Source organism: Buteo buteo, chromosome 11 (genome assembly GCF_964188355.1).
Source record: "Buteo buteo chromosome 11, bButBut1.hap1.1, whole genome shotgun sequence".
Classification (NCBI taxonomy): domain Eukaryota; kingdom Metazoa; phylum Chordata; class Aves; order Accipitriformes; family Accipitridae; genus Buteo; species Buteo buteo.
Genome location: NC_134181.1, coordinates 11,994,316 through 12,014,951, shown reverse-complemented (window position 1 = coordinate 12,014,951; position 20,636 = coordinate 11,994,316). Strand labels below are relative to the sequence as shown.

The 20,636-nt window shown below is 41.5% G+C and overlaps 1 protein-coding gene across 1 annotated transcript in view; it reads right to left on the bottom strand.

The window, feature by feature from the left end:
• The window catches only part of SLC7A10 (solute carrier family 7 member 10), a 45,464-nt gene extending 33,394 nt beyond the window's left edge, over nucleotides 1-12,070 (bottom strand). The window contains 2 exon segments of the mRNA XM_075040078.1: nucleotides 11,931-12,027; nucleotides 12,029-12,070. Of these exon segments, the coding sequence (XP_074896179.1) occupies nucleotides 11,931-12,027; nucleotides 12,029-12,070 (139 nt within the window).
• Between the last annotated feature and the right edge of the window lie 8,566 nt (nucleotides 12,071-20,636).

Here is a 20,636-nt window from a genome sequence, read left to right as displayed (position 1 = left end):
GCTTCCTGGAGTGTGCACAACTATTGCACAATGATACTTGATTTAAAGCTCACACCTAATTTTAAGTGCACTTTAATAACTATCTCAACCTGAGTTTAAACAAGATTTACAAATACTTATCAGCTTATTATACACTTCTACAGGCATCACTTACAATGCTGTGTTGCTGTCCTCATGGATTTAGAAATTGGTGCTGACTTGTATCTTGACTTTGTTCACTTTAAAATCTTTTATTTATTTTTAAAGAATACATTTAGATAATTTTACCAACAAGAACTAGAAACTTCTTCATTTCCAAAAGAAACGGTAGCTTTTCTTGAAACTCTTAAATAGCTATGATCTGGGAGTTTAAGGAAAATGCCAGACCTGTTGTAATATGATCTCAAAAGTTAGCAATATTACTATATAACTTTCTTTTGTGCATATGAATCCTGTATTAGCAAATACCACAACTATGTCTTGAAATATCCTTAGAATTATTAGCCTTCATGTTGCTCACTGATGTCTTTATATATCAGGTTTCTCTAAGCAGTTGACCAGCTGTATAAAAATTTCATACAAAAAAGTCACTCCTTCCCCTCAGATGGAAAAACTTGTTTACAGAATGTCTTGAGTATGAAGAAACATGGAGTTAAGTTAGCTAATCCTGCAAAAAACAGATTAACACAGACCTGAACATCCCTGCCATTGCAATGTATAGGGCCCTAGTTATGATATACTTTCTATTCTACTTCTGCCACAGATCAGAGATGTTTGATTTATCTTGTTTTTCTTCTTTCTCAGTTACCTAAAACAATAGACTTCTGCTTAAAGTAGGTTCTTTATAAATTTATAAATGTCACTTTACAGAATTTTTGTAATTTGTTGCCGGGTTTTTCAGTTCTGGTGCTTTTGAGCAGCTAAATCTCAGCCAAGAAGTCCTTGGACTATCTCAGAAGGCCACAAAGGGAAAGGTAGAGATTTCAATAGATGGCGTTTTCAGAGACCTGTCTTCAGGGAGGTCCTGCGAGTTGGTGGCTGGAAGTGAATTTGCTCCTCTTGGCCTTTGTGTGCCGCTTTCCCTGTTTCTGAAATTGAGAGGACAATCCCTACCCGCTGAAAAGAGCAGCCAGGATGCCTGAGAAGCTTCTGTGCCCTGATTGCGTTTCGTCAACTGCACGTGTTTTCGTTATTAGATTTGTGCTAAAAGGAGCGTGCGAGACTGGCTCCCTATAACTTTAATTAATGAGAACATCTTACGCTTGTCCCCATCGCTCTCTGCTGTGCTGCGCAGCCTGAACACAGTATGGTCCATTCACACCGAAGTTCCCTGCGGTACAACTGCCAGCCCCACTCTGTTATGTGGGTAATAATAGACTAATGTGCTTCATACCTAGCTGCTTTAAGTTAATTTAGGGCCTGATCCTATGAGGCAAAGAAGTCCTCTGCTCTTGCTGACTTCAGTAGGATTTGAGGGACTTGGGACCTGTTAAGAAAAGGGTCTTTAATCTTCTGTCGGGAGCCCAAGTGCGCAAAGGGGAACTATTCCTTCTGTACGCACTTGTAATATGTACAGGATTTGGATACCTTTTGTAATAGTCTGCTTAAATCTTAAGGTGTTGCTAGGGAACTGGCTGTGTCCACAACCAACAAACATGTAGACGTTGTGTCCTACTGGTCTCTGGCAGGGTTTACCCTAGGAAATGGCTTTATTGCAACAAGATCTACTAGCAGTAGTACAAAAAAGTAGTTTGTCAGCTTTTTTTTAATTACAAATATTTTAATTCTATCATACAAATAGAAATCCCTTCCAAGCTGAAGGCTAGGCATGTGAGGACACCACCCAGAATCAAATACTTCTTTCCCTTATTCTTTAAAATATTGATTCAGCTATTTTTTAATTTACTTGAGTCTAAGCACAGTGTTTGGGAGCTTAACAAGCTTGGATACTTTCTGCTCTCTTGTACTAACTAATGCTATTACTATTTTCAAGACACTTATAAAAAGAGCTGATTATCTATGTTTCCAAACTGTATGGCTTTTCAAGTCTTCAGACTGCATTTAAGAGTACCAGAAACTATGAGAGTACCAGAAACAATGAAACTTTTGTGTTTATGGAGTCCTAGAATGCTGTTTCTGAAATGGTTTTGTCTCCCTTTCATGGACATCAGAACTGTCTGCATTGCTTTAAATTAGTGATAAAACAAGGACTGAAACACCAACTACCAAAGAAATAAGTCTGCTATCAAAACAGGACAAAATCTGGGCAGAGGAAAAAAAAAGTCATGGGGAAATGGAAATGAAATATTGTTTGAGATGACCTACCTAAAACCAAGCAAGCAAACCCTGTTCTATTAAGCTCTCAGGAGAGCTGCTAAAAATTTTTGAAATAATCCAGAGAAGGAACTCAACCCCTCATTTTCATTCTTCTCGGCCCATTCCTTGCAACTCCCTGAGAAAAACAGATCCCTTGGGTGTTTTGTACAAAAGGATGAATTTTCATGATATAAAAGCACACAGCTTGAAGCTGTGAGTCCTCATATTCCTTGGCACTCATCATCTTCAGGTTTATGGAGAAGCACATATTGATCCCTTCCAAGGCACGGGTTGGCAGGGAGGCAAGGAACACTCTTCAGGATTCATCAACCTTCCTCCTGGGGCCTGAGCAGGAGCTATCTCACAGAATAATACGGGACTATTAAAAATGCATCTTATATGACACATGCTAATAGTTTTTTCTCCTTCTCTCACGGTGGTTGCACAATGTAACAGCAAAAAGATGGAAGACACTTAGGAACTACAAGAGACTAACCAACTAATGATGCTTTTTCTTGTCAGACCTGTGGCTTACTACGTCATGCACATGTATTCAAGTACAATGACCTTTCTGCAGAACTGCTTCAGTTATAGAGAAGACATTTCAGTATTCAGAGCTCAACTTCTGTCCTCCACCGTCTGAATGCATGTCTGTACTTAGAAAGCAACTTTTTCTAGCCTGACTGCTCATCCCTATGTGACTATCTGGCCCAGAGTTCATGTAGCATGATTAACAGGTCTGTGAGTTGTTCAGTGTCACAGGTGAACTAGAGGTTTTGTGATGGGCAGCCTTGTGACATTCATTGTCATAGGTCATATAATTTGTGGATTTTAGTTCTCTGACCCAGTGTATTCAATAGAATGAGATTCTTCCTTAACTTGATTTTTCCTGGCTTTTGTGACTCTAAATAAGGTCCTTCCATTGTTCAAACATAATTCTTGTGGTATATTATATTAAGATGTTTGGCCTGATCTAGATTATGCAGCTTCATGTAACTGATGAAAGAGCTATTGTTTTTCACAGCAGAAAAACTGCCACTCATCCAGATCACTGACCTATTTCTTGGAGTCACAAGTAATGTTTCTGAAGACTTGCTGATTTTTAATGCTATGTTTTACACTATTGATCTTGAAGCCCAATGTTTGAAGTGTGATTACAACAGTATTTAGGGATCAGATAAAAAATGTCAACTTAATTTTCAGAAGCAGAAAGATTTTATTTTTCCATAAATTTTGGTACTATTCTAAAGAAAGTGTTAAATGAATTGGAGCAATTCAGCTGTGGGGGTTATTCCATTACTCAATGATACAGAAATTCCTCAGGCTTAAACATCACCAGTATATTCCTCTCTACCTTTCCTTCTCTGAGATTCAGTGGAATTTGTCCCTATTGTCAGAAATAGATGATGAACCACGTCCAGGAGCAGGAATTTAATCGGCTCACCCTAACACTATATTGGACCACTCATTACCGTGAAATCAGAAAAACAGAATCTACAAGTTCCTGAAGATGGGAACAATTTGTAGACAACCACTCCTCTAATCATGCTTTTCAGTCCTGACTTGGAGAGGCCAGTGCCAGAAGAACACATCAGGAGAATAAACTAAAACTGCATAAAGAGATTTTGTGGAGGCTGGCATGTGAAGAAATTTATTTACCATTATATATGGCTTTCCTCTGCAGGAGAACAGGGCTTGCATATTGTCTATGCTTTCTCACTGTACAGAGAGGGATACAGGCATCTAAAAAGGAATTAGGATGCTGAGATGCTCAGTCCATGCTGGATTGCTGGCTCCCTGCTATTCACCGTGGAACATCTGCTAAAGAACTCTTTGGGAGACTTCTGGGTTTTTCAGGACCAGCAGAAAAAACAACACTGTTAGGATGTTTTATATGTGGGCCACTTCGGTACTGACAAATGCCTTCTCATTTTATCATGCTGCAATCAAGATGACAAAAAAGTGTGGCAGCTAGTAGAACCCGCCCCCCGCAGCCCAATAAAAAACAGGGTCTTGAAAGGAAAAGTTTGGCACACAAAAAGCTCCAAACACAAAAAAGCTAAACCTCTACCAAACCATTTCTGCTTGTTGTGAGCCTGCCAAAGCAGAACAGACTTTCTCAACAGAAAAGGCTACATTATGCTAGAAGGAAATGAGCTGCAAGGCACAGGAAAAGGGAACACGAGTGGAGATTTATGGCACTGCTGAAAGCAGGCACTGTACTGCCAGATCAAGAGTAAGACGCTACCAAAGGATGCTACCTTTGTTTTTTCATCTATCAAGGAAGAAGGAGTTTCTGTTGCAGAGTATCTAAACTACTGACATCCATTGCAGAAAGCCCATCACTTCAGCCTTCTGAGTCACTGTGTCCCAATCAGAATTTTCTACTTTTTTAGAAGGTAAGAAGGAAAAAAAAACCAAACCAACTAGCAAAACCCACCCAAACTAAACCCACTCAAACCAAAACCACCAGTCAATGAATACCTGACAGTTAATAACCTGGCAACAGAATTGTGTTACAAATATTGCAAGTTTTGCTCAAGTATCACTGACTTTATAAAGTACAAATTGATTTTTTTTTTTTAAAAAAGATCATCATTATGCCCCACTGTTGTTCCTGAAGATCATATGAGAAGGATTTTTTCATGTTCACAGTTTTTACTTTGTTTTTTTGCTGCTGTTTTGGCTCTTGCTCTTCGTATGGTACATGAGCGACTTCACATGCTGAAGTGTCCTGGATACAGACTGCAGCAGAAAAACACATCTGTGGACAAACAAAACCATTCTCTATGTCCAGAAAGACTCAGTTAAGAAAAATATAAAGTCAAGGTTTTTTTCTTTTTCTTTTCTGCCAGGAATTTCTAATTAGAGCTCCTTTTTGCCTTCCTCTAAAAGAGGAAAGTAAATTCAGTCTCAGAGGTAAGCTGCTAGCCCAGAGAAGCTGCAGGATCTCCCTGGATTTTTACCAAGCTTAATTTGAACTTTGCCATGGTTTTTATTTGCAAGTGAAACTGCAGCTTGTTTTCAGCTCCTTAAACTCAGGTGAAAGGCTACCCCAAACAATTCTGATGGATAACTGTATGTTGGACAGCCTCGAAGAACTGAGAACACAGTAACACCCCTAAAATGCATCATGACATAAATGTAACTTGCATGATGCATTTTGGATGGGCATCCTTAGGTTTCTTTCTTTCAAAATGTAGGGTCTGACCTTTCTCAGCAGTGTGTGCCTCTTTATCATACTGGGTATCATACGAAATTACAGATGCCTATCAGCTTTAATGTACATATGGAACCTGGACATGTAACTTTCAGTAGTTTTGAATCTGAGCCTAAGCCTCAAAAGTGCCTCAGAAGTGTCTTTGGTTTTTCACTAGTAAGGAAGATGTGTCATTTATCTTAAACAAAAATTGACTGCTGCCTTTATTTAACCATAATTTGCATTTATAAGAGGACAAGATATTGAATTACATTTCTCTACAGTCCAGAGCTAGATCCTGAACTATTGTTCTGAAAAAAAGTCATGTATGTGTAAATACTTTGTGTGTTATGTTAGAAAGTGCCATGTGGAACTGAATGCTCAAAATATTAGTTAGCAAGGCGTGTAACAGAGATAAGGAAGACTCTTTCTTTTTAGAAACACTTTTATTTTTTTGAGAAAGAGAACCACTGAAGTAATCTGTATTACTCTCACAAGTCAGCAAACAAAAGTGTGTCCTGAAACTTCAGCTAGCTATAAAAGTGAAATGCTCTCACACACACAGATTCAGAGAAGAAGATTCCTGCAACAACACCACTTTTTTCTGTGACCCTGGGTACGATCACAGAAATCAGAAGAAATCACCTAGAGATGTGGGTGTTTTTCTTCTTTCTCATACATCTATCTTTCTGCTGCAGTCCTGTAACTTGGGTACTACTCCAGTGAAGTCCATTGGGCCTGACCAGGAATGATCCCATAATGATTTGATATGTTACTTGATAAAGAGATGGATCTGACGGGTGCCGGTTGATTCAGTGACCAATAACCAGTCTCCTTAAGCAACAGTGGCATATGAAACATGATTGGAGAGGGTTCATCAAGCAGCTGGCGTTAATACCTATCCACTTCCACTTAAGTTCTTTTATGTCATGAAAAAGATGAGTATGAAGACTATTCCCAGTTCTATGTGTTCTCCTTCCCCAGTGATAAGCTAGCAGCTTGCCAAATCCTGTAGTAGGTTTCTGTCTATAAAGACTGTCTGTGGGATTTAGGGCACGTTAGAACAGCAAGAGACATAGCGGCAAGGAGAGAGCGAATAGACATGCAGGAAGGTTGGTAAATAGTTTTCTGTTAATGGCAAGGAGGAAAAATCACATCCAGTGCAATTATACCTCTGAACTCGGTGTTATCTCAGACCACTGCCCTTGGAAGTGATATTTCTGCAAATGAAAACTTCCCTGTAGATGCATATGCAATTTTTAGTAAATCAGTATAATGCCAGGCAGATATAATGATAACCAGAGAAAATTATCTGGTCGTTCCCTTGATGGATTATCATAATGTGGACAGTAATTTTCACTACATACTAGGACAACCCTGACATTAGGAAGCATCTCCAATGTAAGGGAGCTTTTCAGCTTGCATGCAAGCTGCTGAGACCATCTCTAAGTTGCCTGACCGACATCAGCTATGGAAAAGTGAGTGTGTGCTGTTTTCTGGGCGATGTGGACAGATAAATTCCAGAAAGCTACTTTCAAAAGTAGTAATAACTGAAGATATTGCTCACTGGCCAGCTGAATGCAGTTTTGATATTAACATTGGACTTGAACTGGGAACTAGTTTATAAGGAATCTTATACCAAGCTTGTGTGTGAGTAGAATAAGCACTGCAAACATTTTTTAAGCAACTCCAACTCAGCTAATGCAGATAACTTGACTGCCTGTGCTCAGCAAAATGAGGAGATGTATTTAGTTTTAACTGACATATTTTATTGTGGCTCAATTTGTAGGTCTTATATAGCCTAACATAAAATCATTCACGTGTATACAACAGACTTCACCATAATGTGAGTATAACCCTATGGCTACTTTCATGCGGTTTTAGAAACTGCATAAACAAATGTTTTAAGGGATGTTTAACTGTTTGTGTTATATAAAGCCACTTGATCTGTATTAAACAGTAAAACATTTCTTGTTAATGTCTTATACATGCAATTTGTGTATACAGGTAAATGTACATTTCTAATGTAAGAATGGTGACTTTTGTTATTCAGACCAAAAGAACCAGGCTGTTATCAGACATTAATCAGGCTGCTGTTTCTAATTCTTGTACTTTTCTAAAGAACAGTGGAATGTGGTAGAAACTACACAGAGCCAAGTCATGGAGCTTCTTAGTTTTTCATCTACACAGGCAAAACTCTCATTGAAGGCACCACATAAGAGTTTCTCTGTATAGATCATATGCCTGTGCTCAAAGAAAAGATGCATGTGCAATAATCTTTATTACACATATAGCTCTATAACTGAGATATAAAGCCAGCTATGTAGAAAGTGCATAAAATAACTGTTGTATTAAATACGGCATAGATTTTTGTCTGCTAAATAAATACTAATTCAGGTTTCAAGCAATTATATAGTATCTGTAAGTCATTATCTAATAGATAATAAAGAACGTATGTTACTACTTTTTAAGCTGTACCACTTCATCTGAGTATTGGCAAGCTTAATTTGCAGTGTAATTGAGTACATTAGAAGATTATTAATAGCTGGAGCCTGTGAGAGATTTGTTTTCACTGTACATAACGATGTTTGAGACACAGCAGTTTGGGTACTCCTACAGCAAGTCTCAGGCACTTTCCAAAATTCTATGGCAGAGATGATGAATTGCCAGAAAGATTTGTGACTACTACTAAACACTGTGTTCAGTTTCACAGTCACTAAGTATCAGTCTCCTTTTGGCATTAAAACAAAATGTTTTTGTATTTAGTACCTGCATTTCATTAGGATACTCCAAAGAGGTGTCTTCTGCCTCAACATGAAACAACCTTTGGAAACAGCTTTCTTCTCTAATTAGGCTTGTTCGTATGCAAATTAAAAATATATAAATAATGAAGTAATGAAGGATAGTCTTATTGTTGTGAGAAAGCTAGGCTGCTGGGAGAAATCAGGAGACTGCCCTACGGGGTGGATATAGGACAGGCTATTATGTTCTTAATTTAAGGTACTTTGTTCTGCCTTTTTTTCTGAAGATTTTCTGTTAGATGAACTGGTGTTTCTTATGGCAAAGAGAGGATAAAAATTTCAAAGGATGAGTTTTGAGAGTGTATTAAGATGGCATAGCAATTTATTATGTTGACAAATATCTCAGTTGTAAAAGTAGTAAGAAAATGGTCCTATAATTCAAAACATGGAAAAGAAACACCTGTTTTGCAGTGAATTAGCACAGGCTATGGGAGCTGCAGGGCAGCTGGCAAGATGAGGCCTGCCTCTGCCCTCCTGTAACAGAGTCACTGCTCCCCGAACCAGTATGTGCCCCGAGTTCACAGGGCAGGCTGAACACCTCCTTAGCTCTAACAGCCAGAAGTCTGCAATGTTTACGCTGGATGAAGTGATGTACCTGCATCTAGAGGTAGTTTTTATCTCCTCAGGTGCAACTGAAATTTCATGAGGTCCTAACGGACTATGAAATACTGAGAGACCCGAACGTTATTGGAAAACTCTCAAATATACCAGATAATGGTGCTCTCACCTCTAAGCCTTCTCTTTCACCTCACTTCACTGTGCTAGGGAATACTCAGAAAACCATTTGATTTTTTTCCCCCTCCAACTGCAAATCATATGATGCTTTACTTTAAACAAGTAGAATTAGTGTACAGAAGGCCACCATGAGCTTATTAATCACATATTTATAGGCTCATATTTACAGTATTTTCCAAAATACCCTTGTGTTTCCTCTTCCTGTTACTAATTACTAGAAGATTATAATTCTCTATATCCATCCTGCAGCTGGTTAGAATTGCAGAGCAGTCAGCTAAAACAGAACTTTTGGTGTAATGCTGGCAGATCACAGCATCAAATTTCTATTTGATAATGCAAAAATATCCTCTTAAATTTTCTGTATTTGCAGCACTTTTATACACTATTTGAATAAAGATAACCTACAGGAACACTTAAAGAAAAATAGAGAGCATAATCTTGTTTTAGCTCCATGCAGAGCAAGAAGAAGTTTTTTTCAAAGGTGATTTCTTTTTTCTTGGTGTTCTCGAGCAATATGCCTTTGCCATGGGACACACGGGAGTTTGATGCCTAAACCCTTGAAGGGACCCCCCCCCCCCTCAGAAACAGGAAATCCATTATGATGGCTGACATAAGAGTCCTGGTCTGTCATCAGTTCAAAAGGCTACAACACCGACTTCACCCATTTTTTGCCCACATTCAATCATTTGGAAAGAATTCTTCCCCCTACGTTAAATTTTATCATACAGAAAATTTGTGAGCTAACTCGTTGCCTAATACCAATTCAGATCAAGTAGTTTAGTTTTTTACTGAAAGAGTCTTAAATAAGATTTCTCTTGTTTAACTCCAGTAATAGCTTGCAAGTCCATTTGGTGTAATTTACAGTGTCCTCTGATTATAGGCTGTCATGTTTCATGTAGTGACATCTACAAAGCTATGCTATCCTCTTACTATATATCACTTTGTTACTGAAGACTTTGTGATACTTGATGTAATTTCACACAGCTGGACACAAACAAGTCAAACCCCCAAACAGGCTCCTAGGGTTGTTTTTCAAACTTCTTTTATCAAAATATGGGGGAATTTGCAGCAGAATTTTTAGGCTTTATTTGGCAATGCAGACAACCTTCTCTAATACCTAAAATGCTTGACATTACTAAACATTGTCATAAATGTCAATGTTTTTCCCTACTCAAATGTCTCTGATTAGATGAGAGGCTGTTTCACAAGGTTTATTTTGTACAAGAGATATATATATGTATTCTGCTGTGTTGCAAATGAGGCAGGTTGATAAAAGGTTGACTGGAAAGGCATCTGGGAGAGCAGGATAGCAGTCATGAGATACAATTATCTAATACCAGGACTAACAAATGACATAGATGCCATAAATTTTCCCTATGGCCAGCAGCAACTCAGGTGATACCTAACCCTTGAAGTGCCTTACAGCACTGTGCCTCGTTGAATACCCACAAGTACCCCACTCTTATGCAAGGTCATCTGTGCTCCACTGAGATCCAAAAACTAGATTTTCTCCCTTAAATATCCCAAGGCATTCAGTGTAAAGATATGTCTGCATACCTAGAACACATCCTCCCACAAATTGCAGTTATAGCTGCCCATTAGATTTTAGTATTTCACTATGGGAATGGAATGAAATATTTCCCTTTATGTAAAAGCCTCGCTCACAATGCAAGAGGTCCTGTTCAAAGGCATTAAAGTGTCTCTTTTTTTTTTCTTTTTCAAAACCCTATCCACCTACATGGGGCATAAAGGGATACAGGGCTAACAGCATAAAATTGCAGTCGGATAGTATGATAACATATAGAAAGCATGCAGTAAGGTCCTCTTCCTCAAGCTTGGGGACATCATTCACGCAGACACAACGGGGTGTCCCAGCCAATTCTGCTACTGCGCAGCACGTTCCTGCAAACGCGGCAGCTCCTGTTGCGCCCACTGCCACCTCCCCGTGCTGCCATGGACCTTGCCCCAACTGTCACTGCAAGTCTTTCCAAGAGCTCAGGGTAACAGCTGGATCTTCCCGCAGGATTTTGAGGCTTACTGGGTTAGTACAGGCTGCTTGCGTTCAGCTGGGACACTGCTCCTTCCCCAAACGCGGCAGTGATAGAGCATGCTGAGGGAAGGTGCTGAGCGCGGCCTGCCCCGATCTCTCCGATTTGACTCTGTCGTGGGAGAAGCAGGCTCAGCCCCGCTGGCAGGCAGCTCTGACAGGCAGACCAGGTTTGTCAGGAAAGGCCCTGTCCGGCGGCAGCTCTGCCAGCCATCCGCAGGCGTGGGAAGCGGGGACGGCGGGGCTGCCAACTCCCGCACGGACACCGTGGGTCCCCGGATATTCGGTGGCCTTCTGACAGCCCAAGCTGCCGCCTTCCTTTTGAAGAACCCCAACCTCAGGTAAAAAAGAATCAACTTTTGTTTTAGCCTTCGAAGTAAAAGTGCCGCACGAGCCTTAACCGCCCCACAGGCCACCAGGTAAACGCTTTAGAGAATCTCACGATTTGGTGTTCAGCTGAACAACCGGGGTAGGGGGGGCTTTCACTCCTATTTTGTTGGCACCCCAAGAAGGACCGCACACCACAGGAGGCAGAGAACCGCCGTCCCGGCCGCCGCTCTCTCCCTCCACCCAGCCCACCGCTGGCCAAGACATCGCCGAGCGACCCTCCCGGCACCGGCACCGGCACCGGCACCGGCACCGGGTGGGGACCCGGCGCCCCGCTACACCTGCCCGCGGGTGCGGTGCCGTGCCGTGCCGTGCCCTGCCTCGCCGCCACTCGCCGCGCCGGCCGGCCCCGAGCCCCCGCGCCCCCGCCCCAGCGCGGGGCTCAGCCGAGCGGGACGGGCGGCCAGCGCTGCCCGCGGGGGCACCGGGCGACGACGACGGCGGCGGCGGCGGCGCGAGCCCTTACCGATGATGATGGCACAGGCGCTGACCAGCCCGATCTCCTTCTTCAGCGCCACCCGCTCGGGGCCGCCGGGCGCGCCGCGCTGCTCCCCGCCGGCCATCGCTGCCCGCGCCGCTCTGCCCCGCTGCCGCCGCCGCGCGCATGCGCCGCCCCCCGGCCGGGGGGTGAGGGGGGGTGGAGGCGGGGGGCGTGCGGCGGCGGCGGGAAGGTGCTGGGGGCGGTCGGCGCCTCTCTGAGGCGAGGCACCGGCGGGCAGCGGGCGGAGGGTGGCCGGCCCGCCCCTGCCCCGCGGGGTCCCTCGCAGGGTGACAGTGCCCGAGAGGGCTGCGTGTCGGACGAGGTGCGTGTGGCGGGCGTGACGGCCGCCTCTGAGAAACCTGGTAACGTGTCCCCCGAGGCGCGGGGGGGCGGAGGGGGAGCAACCACAGTAACGCCAAGGTTAGGGCAGTTCGGTAAGTGCCAAGCGTCAAATGACCAGTTCGGTCGTTTGGTTTGTCAGGCAGCAGGGTCTGCCCCAAAGCCCAGGTAGCCCGCGTGCCCGCAGCTCTTGTTGGATGACTTTTGCGACCAACCAAGCAGCCCAACTCCGTGTAGGGCTCACTTTCACTGCGCTGTCTCCACACGAATCTTCTCGGTGGTGGTCCGCTTACTGTTATGCTTTATTAGTTGTGGTAGTGCAATAATTCAGAGGGAAAAAACCATTTTACTGCTTGTAATCAGTACTGACAGTGTGTGTCCAAGCAAGCATAGTTAAAATCAACAAGGCAATGCCCAAACGCTGCCTGCTTGGTTTCTGCCTTTACTTTTTTTGTTAGTTTCTTCTGTCCTCCTTCGCACTTTGTTTCAAACCTCTCCGAAAGGAGTTAGAACCCCACAGCCCGTGTGGGCGCCAGCTCCCTTTGCGCCTGTTGGTGCTGAGGAGCCTGCAGCTGAGGGTATCGTCCCCCCCCCGCCCTCCCAGGTGCCTTGCTGGGCAAGCAGCAGGCTGTGGGGTAAGCTGCAGCTGGAGTCATCTGTTGGCAAGCTTACGGAAATAGTAAATATTTCCTTTCCTCACGCAGGATGGAGCAGAAACGTTGGGATACTTCATTGCAGCAAGATCATAGGAATGCCAAGGTAAATGTAAGGAAATAACGTGTAGTAATTCACAAATCATTTGCTCTGTGAACAAACTTCCTTTGTAAGAGTGTTAATGGATGATGTCTCCTCTGCTCTCAGATGAAATCAGAAAGGTAAATTTTAGCTTGGGAACGTGAGCTTTTTACTCAAGCTGCAACAGCCAAGAGGGTTTATTGATGGAAATCCCTGGTTTTGGTCAAGATGAACATCTTCCTGAGAGGAGTTCTATGTTCAGAGAGGAACCCCACGTGGGTGACCTATTCTGAAAGTGGATAGGTTAGGAAATTTTCGTACAAAGATTATGTGATATCTGGGACGTGTGGGAAGGAGATAGTGTGCATCAGTGAGGCAACCAATGCAGTAATGTAAATTAGATGTGGTGGGGTGGTATCAATGGGAGAAGGAAGGTCTGGTTCTTCACTTCAGTGAAGGAAGGTGGGAAGCTTCTGTGGTGACATCAGTCTGATTTTGTTTGACTTTAGAATGAAAAGTATGACTTGAAAACTGGCGAGTTGTTTGACGAAATCAGCGGACTATTCTTACAAAGCTGGTAATTGTAAGTGATTTTATTTTATAAAGCTGCTTTATACTGCTGCTGTTATAGAAAGGCTTATTGATTTTTCAGAGGCTGAGACGTGTTTCCTAAATTGATCTATCTCTTTGTGGAATTGTTGTTTCTAAATGAACTGCTTCACTAACTACTTCTAAAATGTCCTTTTATTGAACTACTATGTACTTTTTATAAGGAAGCATTTTACAAGAAGAATTACTTTCTGAACTATGTAAACAGTACTACTGTTCCCCTTTTAAAGACAGGGAAATGTGAAGACTAGAAATGAAGTTTCAGATGTACAAAAGTAACCTGATGTTTTAGGTATTTCTTTCTAGGTGGTTTAAATGATTGCTTCAGAGCTATGTTTTTGACGGGTAGCAACTCAAGTTATTTCTAGTACCTCTGAAAACCTCTACATCCTAGTCTTATATGGACATTTTGATTTACTCTGTGAAAGTTGTCTATGACAGTCTATTTCTTTTGTGAAAGCTAAAAAAAAAAATAGATTGAACTTCATCAAAAAAGTACAAAAAACAAGAAGTGGGAATGAATGGCATTGCTAACTGTGTTGCTAACTGTATTGCTGAGTTCTAAGAGCCTAATGAAGTTTAGGATCAATTAACCTTTACAGAACAACCACAGAATGTGTTCAATGAATGACCACTTAGAAGAGTAATGCTGCACTTGGTTTCTTTTGCTGTGGTAGAAATGTTGGTTTGCTCTGAAATATGTGTATAATCTTTGTGGTATTGTGTGGAAGATAAAAATCCTAGTCAGCCCTCTTATGCTGAGTAACGAGGAACAGTGCATGGTAGCTGTGGGATGATGAAAATAAATACTAGAATTCAATTAACTGTAATAATCTTCTTCAACTCAACTGTGCAGTAGCTGCAGATTTTTTTTTTTTTTTTTTAAACATTCTGGCCAGTTTAGGGGGCTTTGCCAGGGAAAACGCGAAGTATTCATACATGTGTACACTCTGCCTGCTGATACAAATACTTTGTTCTGTAATTGTTCCACCTTGCTGAAAGCCACGAGGCTCAGCTGCGTGACTTTACCGATATGTTTTCAAGTATTTTACTGGTAATAAGAAAGGCAAAACCTAACAGAAAAGCACCAAAAATCTCTCCTTAGGAGACGTAGCCAACAAACCATTAAAACTGAAAAAAGCAGAGGAACCTTAAGAGCATTCTGTTTTCTTATTGAGTTTCACATAAAGTGCATTTTGAACAAGGCTGAAAGAACAGAACTGGCGCAGGAGAACCATGGGGTGAAATCTTAGTTTCGTCCCAAGAAAACCTTTTGCAGCAGAAACATTAATGAACTGGCACATCTGACTGTGGCGCAGCAAGGCCAGGATATTGTCTATTACACCTTATAGTTTCAGCACCAGATCCTGTTATGTGAGTTTCATCCTTGAGGGCGGTATATGTGCCCTTGCCTTTGTGTGGGGCTGTTCCCAGAAGGAATAGACAGCATGTGCTCCCTGGGCAGCTGTGCTTCCCTGGGCCATGACAGTGGCCTCTGATAGGGGAGACTCATGGCCTTGACTGCCCACCCAAGTAGGGATTTTACAAATATCCATTTGAAGGGACCTGTATCCTTGCCCTGGCAGATGAAGATAAAGGTATATGATTGCCTTTTTCTCGATAGGCATAGCATTATTTTGGTAGGTGCTTATTTGTGGTGTCTCAGTCAGAATGTACTTCCTAGTGCAGGCAATAAGCTTGCAAGCAGTTTAGCCTAGTTACCAGGTAGTGTGGGTAATCAACAGGGTGAGCAAGTGGGGTTGGGTGCCTCTGTGTTTGTGATGGAGGAGCATGGTGGCTGTGCAGCAGCAGCACAGTCTCTCCCTGCCACATGAGACTGAACATGGTGTATGGCATAACATTTTTGGCTGAGGAGATAACAGCCTGGAAATCTGTGCTGGTAACTTAATTTAGGATTGTAGTCCTGGACCCCTGTAGAGTACTTCATTTTTCTCATTTGCACTTGGAAAGAGGATAAATTCTTTACCTAAATCCATATAAAGAACATTGATTTACTGATTCTTTTCCCAGTGCGTGCATGATAAATGACTTTCCTTTTCAAAGTTTTAAGTGTTTTACTGTTGCTGAAGGAGTAAGCAGGTGGCAGTTTACAACACGAGCTTTCGATATGCTTGCAGCCATAGCAAAACACAGGAGTGCAAAACAGCAGTGGACCAGAAACCTGTTGGAAAAGACAGCAGTGACAAAGATTGCCCACATTAACTGCCAAAAAATGCTCTTTTTTTTTTTTTTTTAGGCTGAGTGCCTGCCTGCTTCACTGTGGTTTTTGCATGAGGGTGAAGAGAAGACTTTTCTCTTTCTGCAGTAGTGTTAGCTGCTTATTTCGGTTGTATATTCTGTCCTTTTGTTAATATAGTTCCAAAATGAGCAAGTCAGAGGGCATGTACATTCTAATTAGTAGTTATCTAAGACAGCTCTCAGAGCAAAGACTTCTTTTAAATTGTTTTGGATCTGAACATACTGTATCTACTTGAATGACGAAATGTTAGTAAGCAAAAAAGCCAAAGTTCTTTGTAGGAAGGCAATTGCTGCATAGCAACTGCACAGAGAGGATGCAATGAAGCTTGCATGTGTTCTTTTTTGTTGCTATTTTTGTCCTCATTTTCTCCATGTTCTGAAATGTACAGAAATTATTAAAATTGTTGGAACCAGTTATTTCATTCATTGCTACTTGTGCTCTAAAAAAAAAGAAAAGAGAGAAGCAAACAATGCAGTTTAGTTTTTGTGTTTGGGGAAGAAATAATAAAGGGAATTTAATATGCCATTTATGAAGGGATGCTGTGACTGAGTTTTCAAATGAATACGGTCTTTAATGTATGTGAAGTGTATGGGAAGAGAGGAAGGTTAAAGGAATATAAAGACAGTCCATGATAGTAGATGTTCTTTCCAGTCTCCATTTTTGTATCCATCTAAATTGTTGTCTTAAAACATCCATTCTGTTGTCTTAAAAGATAACCAGCCCTACAAAACCGAAACATGGCATAGTTGTTAAAACATAATTCAACTTTGAATTTAATGGGGTCACCATAAACAACAGCTGGGAAATAGTTACTTGGAAGGATAAACTATCTTGTATTGCATCTTTAAATAAAGCAGTGGGCTGACTGATTTAGCAAAAGGAAATTTAGTGAGTAATGGGATTGTAAAGTGACTCTTAATTACTAATAAACTTGAGAGTAAGATTTGCCATGTTGAATAGTGTCTGTGGAAAGCCTGTTATGTCTATACAAAATAGGGGGCACTCTGGTCTGAACTGTCCTTATGGATGTGCCCTGTACTGAGCCCCTGTTAGAGGGATTTGGCCAGCCCCACAGCTGACAACTAACTTGGAACTGTGGGGTCCCACTGCAACAGGGTTACTGTTGCTCTGTGCTTTGTCACCTTTCTGTAGTAGGACAGAAACTTGTAGGGCATTAGGATTAAGAGCAAGAATACAAGCAGGAAGAAGTCCCATTTACTGGGAGGTGACATCAGTGGGAGGGAACCATATAAAGCCTTTCCACTTTAATGTGAATGAGTCCCAACTGGCAACCCTAAACGTAGCCAGGTGCAGGTGGATCAGTTACTTGTTGAAAGAATCCCATTCTCCATCACCTAGGTCTATCATGTTCCGTCTTTATATGATAAAGGTGGAAAAAATGGTATTCTTTGTATTTTTAGTAACATGATACTGTACCTCTGTGTTTTCAGAAAGCTGTAGTAGAGGAAGCCACATTAGTATGTGACTCCTGTGTGACTCCCCAGTACCTAAACAAGAAAATGGGGGATGTACATTTGAAAAGGGAAGGCAGAATCTTTTCCTCTAGTTCAATAAAGGAGGAAGTTCTCCAGAGTGGCTTTTTTTGGGTAGCTACTCTTCTCTGCAATAATGGCCACAGTAAAGAGGTTCCTCCAAGTGTGGAACAGTTCTGGAATAGGTCAAAGAGGCTAATTAGCTTGTGCAAACTAGCTAAGCAGCTGAACCAGGTAAAAGTAATTCCTATGATTAAATATAATCCTAATGATTTGTTGCTTACATTTCTATCATGCTCCTTGATTATTACAAATTTAATTCACAACAAATATTATTTATAAACAATGTCCTTTTATGTTTGTACCTTGCCAAATGATAGTGTGAGAGCTGAGTAACCAGAATGTGTGAGCCATTCTCTAGCAGACAGGTATAAAGATCCTTCACACCCTCCATTGCCTTGCCCTAGCAAAGCACTGCTCTCCAGGACAATTTAAACACAGTATGCCAAGGCGTAAGTGGAGATCTCCTTCACTGATCTGTAAGGGTTAGTGTGGGTGCTGGGAATGCAGCGCTATACACAGAAATCCAGCAACCATCTGTAACCAAAAATGTCCTGTAGCATGCAGTAAGGCAGTGGGAAGTCTGTGTTTATAATAAAACATTCGATTTTCTCTTCCTCCTGTTTCAAGTTTTTGGGAAGACTCCCTTTCATGTCAGTAAGGGGCAGGAATGCAACCAAGAGTTGGAGTTGGCAAATACATGATCTTCAGTCTTACAACACTAGCTTCCTGAGTGGGCTGAGTATGTTCCAGACTTGCTGAATGGGGACCTGGATGAGATAATTGGAAAAGCAGGCTGAGGATCAGGTCTTCTGCGAAGCTCTCTGATCTGACTTATTTCTGACAATGAAGTATATCTTCCAAATTCTGTAATGTATTGCATTCATTGGACATTGGGAAGAGCCTTAGTAGGTAAGGCTGACTGTTTGGGCTGACTCATGCCACTCTTTCATGGTCCTCTGCAAGATCCAGGAACTTTAATCCCATGATTTAGAAAGCACAGGAGATTCTTCAGGCAGTATCACTGTGCTTCAGGCTCCTCTAGGAGGAATGTGGGTCTTGTACACAGTAGAGGCTTGCCTAGTGTTGTTAACTCCCTCCACAGCTTCTATAAAGGGCAGTATTTTGGCAATGTACGGAAAAGTGAGGGCCAGATACGTCACTGCACTTACAGCTCCATTTGAGCAGCAGGCTTTTATCCGTAGATTCTGGTGACCAGAATGCTTGCTGTCTTTTAGGTAAGTTATTCATCAGGTATGAGCTGTTGGACACTGAGATGTCTGTGTAAAAACTCTATTTCTAAATTTCCACCTATATGAAGTGGGCCATTGTATGTTCAAATTGTATCACCCCTTCAAAGATATTTCATGACAGCTCATAAGTAGATGAGTGTAAGTAGATTATGTAGAGCTGTTTGTAGGTTGTTGATGAGGTTTCTAGAGCCAGGGTTATTGAAAGAACCTGGTTTCAGTTAAGCACTGGTATGATTGGTGTGTTATCAGACTACACTGTAATGCACTGGTGAAAGGGACCTGAAAGGATGATCAGTTTCAGAACAAGCATTTGTTTTATGCATTTTTTTTTTTTCCAAAGATCTCTGACAACACTGCAGTATGTTGACATTCACCACTATAACAACTAAAAAGCTTTTCTTAAATCACCAAACTTTTATTTGTTGTAATTAACAGAATTCTATCTTTTATTCCTCAGTGGTCACAGGGAAACAGTCTCATTTTTTCTGTACTATGTTTTGGTTTATCAGTTTGCTAGAACAGTTCTTTTAGTCTCCTCTTTTATACATTGCAACCACCCCTGATTTCTTAATTTTTTTTTTAATGCTTTCTAAACTCTGTTCTTATTGCTGTCATCAGGACTGGCTTCAATTTCTGAAGATGGTGTCTTAAGTTGGACGTGTGATGCAGTAGCTTCAATACTAACTGCTAACTAGGTTGGAATAGTCACTTCCATTTCTTACAAGTGATATTTCTCCCAGTTTGGGACTTTTTTGTATGTGTGACACATTTGTGCTGTTGACTTAGGCTTTTAGCTTGAGGTTCACCATAACCTGTTTCACATCCTTTTCAGAAGGAAAAGTACCACCAGGTCATTTTCCCTCTGCATTGCTACCTACACTGAACTCCCCTATTCTGCATCTGTGTGCTAGGTCCCTTCTTTCTTCTTGCACCACTTGTTCAGCTGAATATCAGCATCCTGACTTTACACCATTTCACCAGTCAGCTAAGACCATCCTGAATTTGATTCCTTACTTCTGCATTTGGAGTTGCTCTCAGCTTAGTGGACCCATGAATTCTTAGTCTCTGTTTGGTCAATCAAAATGAGTAATACTGGTCCCTGGACAGATTCCAGGGGACCCACCTTGAAATTTCTTTCTGGTTAGTCAGTGCATTGTGAATAACTGCCTCGAGAGGGATACTTTTTTCTTTTTTCTTTTTTTTTTTTCCTGTTTAACCAGTTACACAAGTAACATGACAATTGTCACTTGGCTCTTATTTCGTATTATCTTGCTGATGAACATGACAAGTTGGGAAGAGTTAAAAGCTCAAGTTTAAAGGAAATTAGTTCATATCTACCACTTCTCCTTTATCTACCGAAACGAGTTCCCTATCGGACACGAAAACCACGACTCGAATCATCCCTTCTTTCCGTGAACTCTTGTCATCCGCTGAGAAGCCCAGTAGATGGCACTCTGGATCTGTTACTCAGTATTTTAAAGTAAAAGTGATCACAATTGCCTCCTGTGCTGATTATTTTAAGTATTTGTTTCTCAAAGTTTGGCATCTAAACCAAGATTAAAATTACTGTACTAGTAAAAGTCTTGTTGAAGTGGGTTTGGGTTCACGTTGTCATTAAAAAAATAATCTAATAATCCTTCAGCATATATTTGCAAAGCACAATTTTCTATAGTATGCCATTGAGGGAGTAAGTCATCTCTGTGAGGGCAGCTGGAACATGTTCCAGTGTTGGCAGTGCCATACACTTGTGTATCTGTGCCTGATGCATGAAGAAGCAAAATAGGAAGAACAGAGGACCGGGGGTCGTTCTGCCATGTGTTCTCCTAGTCTGAATATGGCCCAATTGTGATTTAGATGAAGGTATGGAGGTTGTTCTTGGATCAGGCCAACCATTATCATCATGATCCATAGGCCATAGAAAAGGTATAGTCTGTTTTAAAGA